Source organism: Phalacrocorax aristotelis, chromosome 2 (assembly GCF_949628215.1).
Source record: "Phalacrocorax aristotelis chromosome 2, bGulAri2.1, whole genome shotgun sequence".
NCBI lineage: Eukaryota > Metazoa > Chordata > Aves > Suliformes > Phalacrocoracidae > Phalacrocorax > Phalacrocorax aristotelis.
The window spans coordinates 63,956,048-63,972,229 of NC_134277.1; the positions used below are offsets into that span (position 1 = coordinate 63,956,048).

General features: G+C 40.2%; 1 protein-coding gene across 3 annotated transcripts in view; it reads right to left on the reverse strand.

Moving 5' to 3' along the window:
- CTDP1 (CTD phosphatase subunit 1) overlaps window positions 1–16,182 on the reverse strand; it is a 120,860-nt gene that overhangs the window by 53,981 nt on the left and 50,697 nt on the right. For all 3 annotated transcript variants that reach the window (XM_075083865.1, XM_075083863.1, XM_075083864.1), the window contains exon 11: window positions 13,168–13,333. In XM_075083865.1, the coding sequence (XP_074939966.1) occupies window positions 13,168–13,333 (166 nt within the window). The remainder of the gene's footprint in view (window positions 1–13,167; window positions 13,334–16,182) is intronic.

The following is a 16,182-nucleotide window of genomic DNA, read 5'->3' on the forward strand; positions in this document are numbered from 1 at the left end:
AACGAGTATTGGGGAAAAACTATTTCTGAATTGGCTTTACTAGAAACTTGAAGATGGCAGTGAATACAGGTCAGTTTGAAATGGTTTCTGCTGAACTGGGCAATGGGTCTGCAAACAGACTATACAATCAAACATGCAGCTTTTAAGTGAAGTAGTGAAGAAATACGAGCACTGTGTATGTGCAAGTGTCCTGCACACCTAGCCCACTCAATAGCCAGGATTAGACACAGAATAAGTTCGGGGGGGTTGGGGGGAGGAAAACAATCCAAAACACAGTGAAAGATAAGCCCAGCAGCTGAAGAGTGGTCAGTTTCTAGAACAAGCTCAATATTAAGTTGATGAATACTATGCAGGTTCTGATCGGATCTCTCTGTCATGGCATGCCCACTATATCCCATCCTCAATACCTCTGTGATGAAGGAAGTTTGATGTTGGAGCCCTAAAATATCTGAGATAGGCAGCTGTCTGTGTTCATCTCAGAGAAAGTGGTATCATCATATTTGCTACAAGGAACAAGAGCGAATATTGCCTACAGCTGTGACCCCAGCAACGAGAAAGTCCAAGCTCATATACAAAAACCATAAGAACATAGAGTAACAATGACATTATCTCAAGTATAAAATTAATACCACTATTGTAGACGTGAAAAAGTTATAGCAGCATGGCCATTCAGGTAATTATTCATTTTGTGACTGCATTGCAGCAGGAAATTTTTCACATCAGTAGGAGGCTCTAGTTCTGCAGCTTTTCATCATATCTGTTAAAGCTGTACATGGAATGGAAATATTCTTGGTGATGCTGACACAGTAGCTAGTCCTGCAGCTGCAAGTGTTCTATCACACAGAGGCAGCACTGAGTGGCTATATTCAGTGCTCTCTGAAGCTGGTGCCTGACAAAAACAAAGACTACCAAAGCAAAGGAAAGATATATTAACTCGAAGACGTCTTAGAAGCAAGCAGTTGCAGTTATGCATAATTTCAATTTAAATAAGTCACCTTTTAATAACTGATCAAGAACTGCTGATTAAAGGGTAATGGTACAAACTCTCATTCAGTGCTGCATTTATAAATACCCTTGCCTTTATGTCACCAAAACGGACTTGCATTTTTATAAACCCAGAATTCCAAACACAAATTACATCTGTAAATAATTACAGCAGACTAGCATTATGCAAGTATTTGTAAAGATTCTCCATAGCACTTAACATATATTACGCTATATTGCATAGCTGTATTTATCCTTATGTTGAAATACAAGTATCAGTGCCTCTTGAAAAAACAAAAAAAAACAGTTGTGAAGAAACAGTTCAGACAGACCAGGACTTGAGCAGACACTTTTATATATCAGTCAGAGAACAACAGCTCAAATTTAAATGTAAAAACATGTTAGACTTGTGATGAGGCTCAATCAGGCCCTATATGCAGCTGCTCAGAATTATGTTAGGGATCAGCTTGCAAATTGTTTAACATGGCTCAGACAACTCAATCTTAACTGTGGCCAATTAGTGTTGACAGCCTAGCTGCATTTGATTTAGAATATGGAAGTAGACACATATGTTAAAATGAGGTTATTGAACTCTATATAAAGAAGTCAGTGAGCAAGCAAACAGCTGAAAAAGGCTTACAGCTTCTCTTTACTAAGGCCAAGCAGAGAAGGCTGCAGATACACAGTGTACTATCAGTGTTGGTAGAAAAACCAAACAGAATGTATGGAAAAGCCTTCTTCCCTATAGAATAACCAACCTTCACTTTAACACCTTGTACATACATTCTAGATGTGGAAGCTTTATAGACCTACTCTCCATTTCATATGGAATAACATTAGAATAATATATTTGCTGTATAACCAGGCAAAAAGCCTAATAAGTTGTTCATACCTGCAGAAACAAACACACAGAGCTCAGATTTAACCTTATTTGCATAATAATTTTTACATGTTGCTTAGCAGAATGACAGCAACATGTAAAGAGAAGATTGTTTTCTCAGTAGCTAATGAGAAAATCCTTTAAATGAAACATTTTTGAGAATACCTTTGGAAGAATGACAGAGGATCTGAATCAACTGTTGAGTGCGTCAGAAAAGTATGAAGAATATGTAAGATGGCAGAAGCATCTTTGTTGACAAGTAAGTCAAATCAATTTTTGACTTATGTCAATATAAGAAACAGGGAAATCCAGACAAAACTCAATCTTATTACTATAAATTTTATCAGATTCCTCAAAAATAGGTCAGGTCTGAAGTACAACTGCTTCTTTTGTTGATATCCATATATGGTGCAGCCCGTTAATAATATCTGTTGTAGCACAAACCATTTGTACTTATCTCATGATTAAATTACCTGTTAAAATATCTGGGCATAATAAAAGTGAATCAGTCGCAATCATATGTTTTTTTTATTTTCTCCTAACATAGCCCAACTAGCCAAGAATTTGACTGATCACGTTCATTCCCCACAAGATTCTATATAGTAATATCACCTTGTAATTAACAACTTGTCATAAGTGCCATCAAACTAATCCTTACATATATAGGTAGTTTCCATTTTTATCTCCAAAATGCAGATATTTATACAGTGTGCCATCTGAATGCCAAAAGGTTCCAATATGTTTCCCATATCCCCTCATGGCATATAAATCCATAAAAATAACTCTAAAATTAAAATAAGCTAAGTAGACCAGAAACCTTGCCTAATGTTTTCTAAGCAACCTGTGTAGAAAAACAGAAGCCATACAAAATTGATTGCCTACTTGAGATAATACCAAAGTAGATAAAAATTCTTCTCCTGGTTTGGTAATCAGTTGTCTTCTTGTAAGTCATGATATTACATATAAAAATGGTCTTTACAAACACTTAAAAAAAAGCTGCCAGGGCAAACTTGGACCATGATGCCCTCTTAATAAACAAAAACTAGCAGATAACCAGCTCTATGCAATGAGTGCATAAACTAAAGGTCTACAGATAAATATCAGACTAAAAAAAGGAAAATATGTTTCACATGTTGATAATCCATTTCAATTTCAGTAGCCTTATCTACACTGCTGTTTCTTTTAGTCTTCTTTCAGTTAGCTGAGTAAGTGTCAATGTTTCTGGTCAGGATGGTTTACCTACAACTTAAACATGACCAATACTGATTTACTTTTAATATGTTTATATTTTCTGTACCTAAAAAAATAAATGGAAATGCATTGCTACTTTCTAGAATTGTTTCCATTTTTTCAGTGGAAAGTGAATTCTTCAAAGCAAAGCAAAACAAAAAGGCAGAAACAAATATCCAGCTTCCTTTAAGTACTTGTCTTTCTCCATCCCTCTCTACTGATCTCAATTCTACAGTGCTGATTCTCATTGCCAAACTATTAAAAATAGAACTGGTCAACTTTACTCAGTTTTCTCTACTAATCAGATGAGATGTGGGTGATATAATTGCTTTAACATTATAATGTTTTAATGTTCAATTATTTCTGTGTTCTTTAACCATACTAGAGACAGGTAAATGTCAAAGTCTTAAACAGCCAAAAGCAGTAAAAATACTTTCCCTGTTTTACAACAGCTGTAGGCTATGTTCATTACGAAACAAAGTAACATTTCTTGGTGCATGAGGCAGCCACCACCCCACAGCAAGCGCTCCATGAAGATAAACCAGCACCCTGATTCCTTCCTAGCACAGCAGCCTCACTGTTTCTCTCCAGAAAACTAATCTGAGTGAAAGCAAGCAAGCAACACAAATTTAGTCTTGCTGGGTTAAGCCATTTGGTAATAAGCACTCCACACTGAAAACCAAAAGCTGATGGGGCTGGAGAATTGGAGTTTTTACAGCTTCCACGCTACCTGCTCTGCAGAGCACGAGGGCCAGAGGGGGCGCGGGAGCTGGCATGTGAGCGAAGGTGGCAGGAGGGCTGTAGGTAAGGGAACAGACAGCACCAGGAAGCACCAAGGCCCACGATGGACCTACATCAGCCAGTCCAAGTGTTCTCAGGTCTATTTATGCCACAAGATGTTTTGGCAAATTGTTTTCATACAGGCTCTTACTGCCTCTTAAGTTTTTGAAGAATAGCAGCACATTTACCTTTGACACTTCTCCATAGGTATACTTGCATCAATAGTTACCTCAAAAGTTTTTTAAAAGTTCAGTTCAAGGGGAAGCGGTCTAATAGTTGTAAAGCAGACCTCATAACTTCCGAGGGCTACGGTGCCTGTATGACAAGCACCGACAACAGCATGCACACGCATAGGCTCATTCCTTTAACTTAAAAAAAGGCTACAATTTATAAGAATAGACTGCTAGCTATATTTAGTATCTGGTAAATTTACGACATGCTACATGATGAGGTGTCACACAAGACATTTTGTATGAGAAACGTAGTTGTGGAAATTCAAAGAACTGTTAATGTACAATTCAGTGTCCAAGTGAGCCCCCCAGGCAGCTATTACTTTGCACTAGAGACCACATCCTCCACAATAAATTAGTATTTTTAAACTAACCAAGAGGCAACATGAGGTAACAGCTTTCACTAAACTGAAGGAGAAAAAACACTGCCTCTTAATTCTCTGCATGACATAGCCACTAACTTAAAATACAAACCAGAAATTAAAGGATAAATCTGCTTAGATGAAAGCAAAATGCAAAGCAGCAAAATGCAGAGTGACAAAATGGCCTTATATAGGAGCAGAATGTTGTCATTTCAGTCTTTATATATGGCACAAAAAATTCCAGCTTAGTTAAAGGTAAAGAATGTGCAGAATATACACCAAATCAACTGAGCCATTTTGATGCAGAAGTGGTTCATTAGGCAATTCCCACTCATGAAAAATCTGTATACTTAAGTGCACTGATGCACAGAACATACCTTTGCAATGCGGTCAGATTGCAGCTGCTTAGTACATATCCAGCCAGATGGTAGGAATCATTGCAGCTCCACTAACTGAAGTGAGAGATGGGAAAGCTGGAGGTCTGACTGGTATCAGATTCACTGTTTCTCTTCCCCTCTCCTAAGTCCCAAACTGAGAAGAATTTAAACCAGCAAAATATTTTACCTTAGATGGCAGAGATGATGACACTTGACAAGATACAGATGCTGCTCTCAAACACCCTGACAAAACCACGGTAATAATCACAGAAGCAAAACCATCACACAGCTAGTAGACTATGTGTGCACAGCTGTTCCAGGACATTAGTAATCCCAGGCCATCTTGGATGAGAAGGCACTGCAAAACGTAATTAGAAGTCTTTCTGCCTTACTGGAAGTTCCTTTTTAAACTTCTCATCAGCGAAGCCCATACTGGCTACCTGCCTAAGACTGGTCCTGCAAGTGTTGACAGAGACAGATGACAGCAACCTATGGCTGTCTTCTACTGTTACTTCTAGTCTACTACAAAAGTAGCAACAGCCTATGTAAGAGCAAGAGAGAACTGGATCTGGAGCTCAGTACAGGCTTGTAATTCACAGTGGGGACAGACAGAGGGGACAGACACGAGAGAGTAATTTTTTTCTTGTCACTGGCATTTTATAAGGAAGCATCTTGGAAACCATTCTATGCATTTGTACAATTTACACAGACTGGTGAATTAGAAAACAGCTGAATAGTAACATAAAGGAACTGTATTGACAGCCACAGCTCTTAAAGGAACAGTCAAGAGAATAATTTGTAGCCAAAAGGAAGAAAGGAATGAAAGTCTTGACCTTGCTTACTTATCTCATGGAAAAGTGATTTATCATACACAAGAATGACAACCTAATTGTGAAAGGGACACTGATTATGAAAGTGAAAATCTTTAAGATAATATAAAGCTGATTAAATAATAAATTAAATTGTCATTAAATTAAATTTCTAAATAAGCAAGACTAACAATTTATTAAATATTGCTCATAGGTCATTTTTGCTGGCCTTCTTTAAACATGTAATTGTATCAGTGCAGAAAGGAATCAATACGCCAGAAGTTCACAGGAGCAGTTCTCAGTGAATTCTGAAGAAATATCCTCACAAGATGATCCATGAGTAACCTCTGGGAAGAAGAACTGCATGTCATCAGGTACTGAGATAATCGGTTACAAATGAAAAGACACATGTATGCCTTTGCATGATTTGTATGCCATTACTTTCCTTTCCGCAACTTGCTTTAGGTAATAAATCTTATTTCTGGAAATGAACAGTCATTTGAAGCCTGGATTCCACTTTCTGGTTTTTGTTAGTGAAATACAGCAGACATGCACAACATTGTAGTGACTGGTAGGTCGGCAACTTCCACCTAGCTCAGGGGAAGGATGATGACTCCACACAATCACACCAAAAGCACACAATGAGCAGTCCTGTACCTCTATAGTAAGCGTTTGGGCAAGTAGACCTCTGCTGTAATGGACAGGAAGAGCTGCAGGCAGCCCAGTTCGCTCTCCCTACAGGACAGGCTTTTGCAACAGTTACTTTCCAACACAATCAATGAAAGGAAAAGTAGATACCTTCCCAGTGAAATTATTAGTTTTGAGAAAACAAAAGTCATCCTGGAACAGGTATTATCACAGAATGGTAGGGTTTGGAAGGCACCTCTGGAGAACACCTTGTCCAACTCCCCTGCTTGAGCAGGCACACCCAGAGCAGGGGGCACAGGAACATGTCCAGGCGGGTTTTGAATGTCTCCAGGGAAGGAGACTCCACAGCCTCTCTGGGCAGCCTGTGCCACTGCTCTGTCCCCCACGCAGGAAAGAGGTTTTTTCTTGTATTTAAGTGGAGCTTCCTGTGTTCCAACTTGTGCCCATTGCCCCTTGTCCTGTCATTGGGCACCACTGACAAGAGTCTAATCCCACAGTCTTGACACCCACCCTTTACCTATTTATAGGTATGAGATCCTCCCCACAGCCTTCTTGTCTCCAGCCTGAACAAACCCAAGTCTTTCAGCCTTTCCTTGTAAGGGAAACACTCCAGTCCCCTGATCATCTTTGTAGCTCTCCACTGGACTTGCTCAAGCAGTTCCCTCTCCTTATTAAACTGGGGGGCTCAAAACTGGACACAGTACTCCAGGTGTGGCCTCACTAGGGAAGAGCAGAGGTGGAGGATAGCCCCCCCTTGACCTGCTGGCCACATTCCTTTTTATGCACCCCAGGATACTGTTGGCCCTCTTGGCCACAAGGGCACAATGCTGGCTCAGGGTGGGCTTGCCATGAATGTCCACCAGCACTCCCAGGTCCTTCTCAACAGAGCTGCTTTCCAGTAGGTCAACCGCCAACCTGTACTGGTGCATGGGGTTGCTCCTCCCCAGGTGTAGGACCTTGCACTTGCTTTTGTTGAATTTTATCAGGTTCCCTCAGCCCAGCTCTGCAGCCTGTCCAGGTCTCATTGGATGGCAGCACAGCCTTCTGGTGTATCAGCCACTCCTCCCAGCTTGGTATCATCAGCAAATTTTGTCCAGGTCATTGATGAATATACTGAACAGGGCTGGATCCAGTACAGACCCCTGGGGAACACTGCTAGTGACAGGACTCCAACCAGATTCTGCCCCGTTGATCACGACCTCTGAGCTCTGCCGTTCAGCCAGTTCTCAATCCATCTCACTGTCCCCTCATCCAACCCACACTTCCTTAGTTCGTCTATAAGGATGCCATGGGAGACAGTGTCGAATGCCTTACTGAAGTCAAGATAGACAACATCCACTGCTGTCCCTTTGTCGACCCAGCCAGTCACGCCATCATAGAAGGCTATCAGGTTGGTCAAGCATGATCTTCCCTTGGTGAATCCATGTTAACTACTTCTGATAACCTTTTCCTCTAACATGCTTGGAGATGACCTCCAGGATTAACTGCTCCATCACATTTCCCGAGATTGAGGTGAGGCTGACTGGCCTATAGTTCCCCAGGTCCTCCTTGCTCTTTTTGAAGACTGGAGTGACATTTGCTTTCCTCCAGTCCTCAGGCACCTCTCCTGTCCTCCAAGACCTTTCAAAGATGATGGAGAGTGGCTTGGCAAGAACATCTGCCAGCTCCTTCAGCACTTGCGGGTGCATCCCATTGGGGCCCATGGATTTGCGAGGATCCAGTTTGCATAGGTGATCTCTGACCCAATCCTACTGAACCAAGTGCAAGTCCTCCTTTCTCCAGATTTTTTCCTCTCTTCTCGGGGGGCTGGGATGCCTGAGGGCCAGCCTTAGCAGTAAAGACCAAGGCAAAAAAGGCATTCAGTAACTCTGCCTTCTCTGCATCCTGCATCACCAGGGTCCCTTCCTCATTCAGCAGCGGGCCCACTGTATCCCCAGTCTTCCCTTTATTGCTGATGTATTTGAAGAAGCCCTTCTTATTATCTTTGGCATCCCTTGCCAGATTTCATTCCAAGTGGGCCTTCGCCTTCCTCGTTGCATCTCTGCCTACCCTGACAACATTCCTATATTCCTTCCAAGTGGCCAGTCCCTTTTTCCGCATACTGTGAACCTCCCTCTTCCACCTGAGTTTCACTAGAAGATCTTTGCTCATCCATGTGTGTTTCCTGGCTCCTCTGCCTGACTTCTTCCTCCTGGGGATGCACCAATCTTGAGTTTGGAGGAAGCAGTCCTTGACTACTGACCAGCTCTCTTGGACCCCTCTGCCTTCTAGAGCCCTAGCCCATGGGACTTGTCCGAGCAGGTCTTTGACGAGGCCAAAGTTGGCCCTCTTGAAGTCCAAGGCTGTAATTCTACTTGTTGCCCTGCTTCTACCATGCAGTATCCTGAAATTGACCATCTCATGGTCACTGCAGCCAACGCTACCCCCAACTCTCACATCCTCAACCAGCCTTTCCTTATTTTTTAGTGTAAGGTCAAGCAGCACATCTCGCCTTGTTGGCTCCTACACTTGCATGAAGAAGTTGTCCTCGATGCTCTACAGGAGCCTTCTGGATCATGCATGGCTCACTGTGTTGCTTTTCCAGCAAATATCAGGGTGATTGAAATGCCCCACGAGGGCCAGGGCCTGCGATTGTATTATGGATAAGAGGTATTTCTAGTTAGTTATTATTGACTGCAGTTAATTGTTTGGAGACTTCCTCTTTAAAGATGGTTTTCAATCCTTGCCCTTTGGTGAAACAAGCAACATATCATTAAGATTACAGCATACTAGATACAATCCAATATAAATAGAATTTTTATGGAATAATCTTTTGCAGGACATGTATCAGACAACAAGTTACTTAAAAAGAAAAATTTATCTAGGCTTTTAAAAATTACTATAAACAAGCTAATCTAACCGGCACCATTTAATTCTGCTTTCCTTTACCATTCCATAGCAGAGACAAAGAGCAGCAACCAGTTGCAAAGCATCTCTGTCTGGCTAACACAGAAAAAAGGTAGAAAGTGTTCTCTCAGCTGTGAGGCAGCAGTATTACCAGGCCGTGTCTTTCCCAAGTAGGGATCCATTCCTTATGCACTGATTTGGCAGTTGCCCTTTGAACAGCAATCCCATTACATTGAATACTCAGGTTCTTGCACTTTCCTAAAGCTCAGTCATGTCAGAGGCAAAGAAGCTATAATAGGGTCTGGTCTCCCAGATCCTCGGCACCAAAAGAGAGACACAAAAGGCTAAGTGGCCTGAAACTGCAACCCAATAGCTGGGATGCTATTAATTTCCTTTGACCTATTTGGTATCCACAGCCTGATTACAGCAAAAATAAGAGAAGATAAAAATCCATATAAGATCAAGTTTTAGCAGAGATGCCTATCCATGGCAGTTCTTCCCCGTGGCATTGGGAACAGGCTGTCCAGAGAGGTGGTAGTGTTGCTATCCCTGGAGGGACATACAGACGCAGCACTTCAGGGCATGGTTTAGGAGACATGGTAATGTTGGGTTGACAGTTGGACTTGATGATCCTAGAGGTCTTTTCCAACCTTTATGATTCTATGATTCTAATATTGGAACAGATATTGCTTTTTTACTAGGAAAAGCAACAGATTTTTAAATAGGTTAAGGAAAGGGATTTAATTTGGGAATAAATCATAATTAAATTCTCTTTATTGGCTTCCATCTTGATTCTTCTAGAAAAACTCTCCCCTGTATAAACTACATGCAAATTCTGTATTGCCTGGGGCTATGTGGTCTTTTCAGAGATTTTTTTGCAAAGAAAAAAACCAAGATTTCCTTTCCATGTTAAGCACAGAGGAGTTATTTATTGCTTATGTCCACAGGAACAGTGTATATAAACGCTTGCATTTCCTATTTAATTTCATTAAAAAAACCCCAGTGCCTAAAGCTAAAGGACTCCTTTTGATCTGGTAAAAATCCTTATCTGAATTTGCCAGGGCATTCAGCAAAAATACTAAGGATGCAGCTTTAAAGCTAGAGGGCTGCAGTTCTGCCTTCATTGCTCATTCCCAGCTCTTCCCATCTTCTGCCTGCTCCTGGCACTAGTAGTCATGCAGTGCCAACAGAGTTATTTCAGGAGGCTGGTAGTGATGAAAATTAACCTGAAAACTGATCCTTTTCTGACCAAACCAGCTCCCTGAACTAGCTTGCCGTATGGTCCCATGATTATCAACAGTGGCTCAGGGGCAGGAACACAGCAGCTGAAACTTGGGTTGGCTTACACTGCAGCAAAATCACACTGTAACTTGCTTTCACTCCTCTTGGATGACATACCCCTAACCCAAACAATCTCAGCACTACCACTTGTAGTTGTGGAGCAACACATCACCACCATGACTGAAAAAACTCCCTCTCTCCAGCAAGGTAGTCTGAGCAGCTGTAGATCTTGTGGCTGGTATAGCCACTAGAATGGGCACAAATGAAGCAAAAGCATTTTTGCAGCAGAGAGCAGAAATTTCACACTTTTTCGTAACATGACTGCAGAAAGGTTCTTACCCTGTAACATGTTTTGATAAAGAGTAAGATAGGGGCAAACACCTTTCTGTGGAAGTTAAACTAGTCAGTGTCACCAGAGTGAAATGAGCACTTACCAGCAATGCTTATCAAGCTTATTTTCACTTCATTTGATAATGTTCCTGACTGCAGAATCTCCTGTGTATGCTCCACTAAACTTATATTTTATGGACTACATTACCACATGTCCTCCCCATTTCATAATTGTACTCCCACACAACCCCATAAAATCCGATTTTATACTTACATTTATTGTACGTTAATACATCGTCTTTACCAAGGTGATGCTAGCAGTCCCAAGGCTAGTTCACAAAGGTTAGCCCCGCTTCGCTGCCTCTATAGTCAGCTCCCAGGAGACAACATTCTGGCACTACCATGTCCAGTTCAACCTTCCCAATACATGTCCTCTGTGCCCCCCCCCCCCCCCGCCCATGTCAGTGCTCATGTTTGATCCTTGATCAAACCATATTGGGGAGCTAAAATACCAGAAACTCCCGCCCTTCTTCCCCACCAACCCCCCCAGAAAAAAAAAAAACAAGTGAAAAGTTTCTTCTGGTTCAGCTGCTCAAGGATCTGAGAAATGTTAATTTAATAAAGACAGGGGTAGGAACAGAGACTGGTCAAAGGGAAACCTTTTGGCAACAACCATAACCTCAAATCATACTTCTGGAACCAAAGCTAAGTCAACTATGAAAAAAATCCATTGGAATTTGGGCTTAATTTGTTCTGAAGTTCAAGTAGCCTAGTCTCCAAAGATAATGTGCAGCTTAACTAAAAACATAATATAAAAACGGATCATCGCAATTTAAGATGTTTATATTTGCAGGATAGGTAGAAAAAACTTAATTTCTTTGGTCTAACTGTAGCAGCATAGAGAGAAATCAATCACAAAATGAACAGTGCCAGGAGATTCAGATTTCTAGCAAGGTCCCTAAATAGCACCTTTAAAAACAGAACAATACTTTACGCATTAATTCTGTAAAACATGTACACTTTCTTTTGACTCAGTGCACACACTGCAACAGCAATTCATTAATGTTTACCAAAAGCCACACCATTCGAAAAATGTTAGTACACCAAAACATAAAAACAGTGCATAATAACAATTTGCTTTAAGTACCACTGACAACCCAGAAGGAAGACACAGATGGATTCAGGGACTGGCATCATGACAAGAAATACTATTTCTTCTGAAAGTCTGAGATCAAATGGGCAAAATACCTTGGAACAAAAAGCAAAAGAAGTCTGAAAGCATCAATGCTGAGAGTTACTGGGTGAAGTTAAAAGCTTACACTCATCTGAAATTCTGATTAGATCATCACATTGGTTGAAAGTTATTGGACCTATCCCTAGAAAATCAGCTCAAGTTCCTCCAGAACCTTTCTAGCAACACCACATCTCAAAATTACACTATGCTGTATACATAAACCCTTTCTTTCCCTGGTGAAATGTGCAGTTTCCTTCTCGCACTCTTTTGAGGCCTGTTACAGCTAGACACTTGTAATCAACTTACTGCCAGAAACTAGCAAGTTATAGGCTCATGTCCCCACTCCCATGGATTATCTAAGCTCAAAGATGAATTTAAGCTCCAGGATCACTAGGTTTTATAGTAAAGTCACACACAGTGTAACAAATTCATAAAAACATGGTGCAAAGTGATAGGTACTTTTTCCTTGATATATCATTTAATATTATGTAAGACAGTAGCTCATTTGGAAAAAGCAGACGAGGATAAGCAAAAAATAAGCAGATGCTAGAGGTTCACAATGAGTTTAAAATAATGTGTTTTTGTATGAAAGAAGTACAGTTCGCCCTGTAACAGAAAGCTTCCTTCACCTGCAGAACCATGATAGCTATGATTTAACAGCACCACAATTACACACCTACAGATAACGAGGTCCCATGCTCCCCGCCTTTTGTTCTCTGATCTTCTCTACAGCCTGTGCCTTTCACATCCACAGACCTCTCTTCCATCCCACCATTGGTTTTGTCCTGATCATTTGAAGATTTTTAAGAAATAAAAACAGTTTAAAGTGACATCTGGCACAGCTAAACACACAGCAATGTGATAACGTGTTGCATGTGACAAAGCTATTCTTAACTGAAGTTCTGCTTTAAAGGCTTACTCACACACAAGAGGACTCCCATTCCTTAATTCGTTTGCTTTGCAGAGCATAACTACATTTTAGACTGAATAGTACTTGCTTAGTCTGCTGTAGCTTTTATTTCAAGCTACTGTAGTAGCATAGAAGGTCAGTTCAGACATGCCTAATTTAACAGAAGTTACACTGTTATGCATAACTATCATTACATTAGAAATCTGTCAGAATTAGTTAAGCTCACCTCTTTATCCATACTCTCTAAATCCTCTTTACATAAGGTGTACAGGGGCATTGTCTCAGACATACTTGGCTGGCGTTTCCGCTTAGATGGACCAGGCTGCTCTTCATTTTCACTCGCTGGTAGGTCTTCCTCTTCAAACATCTGCTGTTGATGCGGTTGAACAACTCTGAAAAATTTCAGGGGTCCCACATAAGATTTACTTGATTTACAGCTTGTCTAGAAATAAAATCCTATAAACAATTTATGACTACTAAATATCTATAACTTTGCTTAATAGGGTTCTGTGTTCATCAACAGAAGAAAGATCACGTCTCCCAATGATTGCTTCCATTTTCAGTCTGATGGCTTAAGTTCTTATTCTGCCTTTGACAAGGTACTCAACATTCTTGCCTCCCCATTGTTCTTGTAAGTAACCATCAAACCTTTCTTGAAGCCAAGAGTTTCAGTAGCTGCAGATGTGCTGCCCTTAAAATATGTTAAGGTTTGCTCAAGTGGAGTTCGTGCATCGACACATTTATCATTCTGGAAACAATTCTTAGGTTCTAATATATTTTCTCTCATCTATGTTTTGCTTGTATTCTTGAGTCTCAAAGTATACCTTTCTATTTCTCAACCTTACAGACAAGAGGTTTGCAAGTAAAAAGCTCGTTTCTGCAGCCTCAATGTTCAGACACTTCCCAGATGCTAAGCCTGGACAAGATGCAAAACAGACTATATTTGGTTTTGGCTCATGTATTCAAATATGGTAATAAAACACAAACTAAGAGAAAACGCTATTTTGTTAGTTACTGTATTTAACCAGAACATGCAGATACGGAATGTCAAAATGTCCGTAAAAATGGATAAAGTCATAATTATGGGAATTGCTTCATAATAGTAATAAAGAGACTACATCTAGAACAACAGGAGGAGACTTCTACCTTTCTTGGGTAACTTTTTTCAGTGACTATTGCTTCTAAGTCTTTAATAGTTAAGTAAAGACTGCTACACAATACAGTTTAACTATGAATATTAGGCTGTCACACTAACTTCCTGGAACACATTAGAGCAGCTCAGCGCCAACCTAAATCCTGTTCAAAGATCTCAGGTCATAAAGCTCATGGAGCACAGATGATTTATGTTAGCCACAAGACTGTGTGTGTGGAGAATGATTCCCACAAGTATAAAAGTGACTGTATTTGAAATCACGAGCTGTTTGAAGTTGTAACTAGGTGAGATATCATCAAGCTGTTTGAGGGTGGTGGCAATTAAGAAAGGGTACAGCATGGCCTCTGCTGACAACAGTTTCAGCACAGGATGGCTGCTTCTCATCAAGCCTGAATTTTTAAGAAACAGCTTTTGAACAGCAGCCCCACCCAAAAAAAGCCATTATTAAATTATGTAAATCCAGTCCCAGGTAAGGTTCTACAAAATTGTTTCTCCTCTCGTGAACATGACAGCTTCTAAACATCTAAACATCATATTTGGTTTTTTTTCTACATCAGTAATTTAATCCCAGAATGTATGACATCTGAAAGCCATACAAAGCTATCAATCGAGCTCATTTTGAGGGCTCCTATTTCCTAAATACACGTCTCTCTCCTCTCAAATCCCATGGATAGGTACAGGAGATGTGAAATCACATTTTTTTTAATTGGGGGTGGGTCATGGGGGAAGAGAACCAAGCCATTGCTGTGCCACCCAGAACTGTGCTGTCTGCTGCAGAAGACCCCCATCAGCTCAGCACTACTCAGCAACACAGAAGTGTTCCCCTTCACAGTTTGTCATTTCTGTGCACTGGAATCTCCTATGAAGCAAAACCAATGATTTAGATGTTGTGCAAATGGACAAACCAAACAGTTTTTCCATTAGAAATTTTCATCACAGCTTCATAGTTTGGGTCCTGCCACCCCCCACCCCCATTAAATGTTTTCTATTTTACAAGACCACACAGCTTTCTTTTGCTATTAAACTGCTCTCAGCCAATAACTTTCAGAGGTAAAAGAGGAAAAAAAATACAACATTCCACTATATTTTACAAAAGGATCTTTTAAAATATGATTTCCATGCCTTTTTAATAGGTACCCTAGCCAAGAGAAAGGTGGAGGAGCTATCTACATCCTTAGTAAAACAGAGAATGACAAAACAAAAGGTATAAGCATCTTAGACAACTGCATTAAAAACATTACAAGCTTGGCATGCAAGAATTACACATAAGTTATATGTAGCAGGCAGCCAAGCAGATTTTCTTACACTAGAAATTAATCTAGGTTTTTTTTTTTTTTTAAGAACACATTATCATACTGATGACAGTGAGAACTCCTCCTTTTGCAGTTCCTGTATCATTGTATTCTTTATTTTTTATTTGAACACTTTAGAGAACATTTCCCTCATCTCAACTGGTGGCAGAGGGCAGGAATTATTTTGCATCATATATAATAAAAATTGTATTGACAGTAATTCTGAAATACTGCACCCAAGACTAGACATAGCTAAGAAATTTTTTACTCAAGCAATAATATGCAGAAATATTACAAGTCTCAGGTTAGTCCTGAAGGCTCCACCATTGTTAAAAAAATAATCCCCCCAAGAATAAAATGTGATATCATCCTTGATCACATTATTATACAGAAATATTAACTGTAAAATAGCTATATTAATAGCTTCTAAAGGTTTTTCAGATTTTTCCTCCAGTATTTTCCAGCTGCTACTATATAAGAAACACTGGACTTCTCACCAAAGCATTCAAAAAAACAATATAAAACAAAAGACTTCAAGGTTTGTAAGAAATGTTTTTATTTTATCAAAGACATTTTTCAGGCTTTACATTTTTCCGCTGCTCATTACGTCAATTAAAATTTAAGGACATACAAATGCAGGAATTTACATTTATTTCTAATCAGATGAGATTCATGAGTACTTTTTCAAAAATAACACCATATTCAACCCTGCACAGGTTGGTTGACATTTCCCAATCTTACATGCACAAGGACGTGCACTAGAACTCACCGCATGCAGGGTGAGTTCAACATCTGT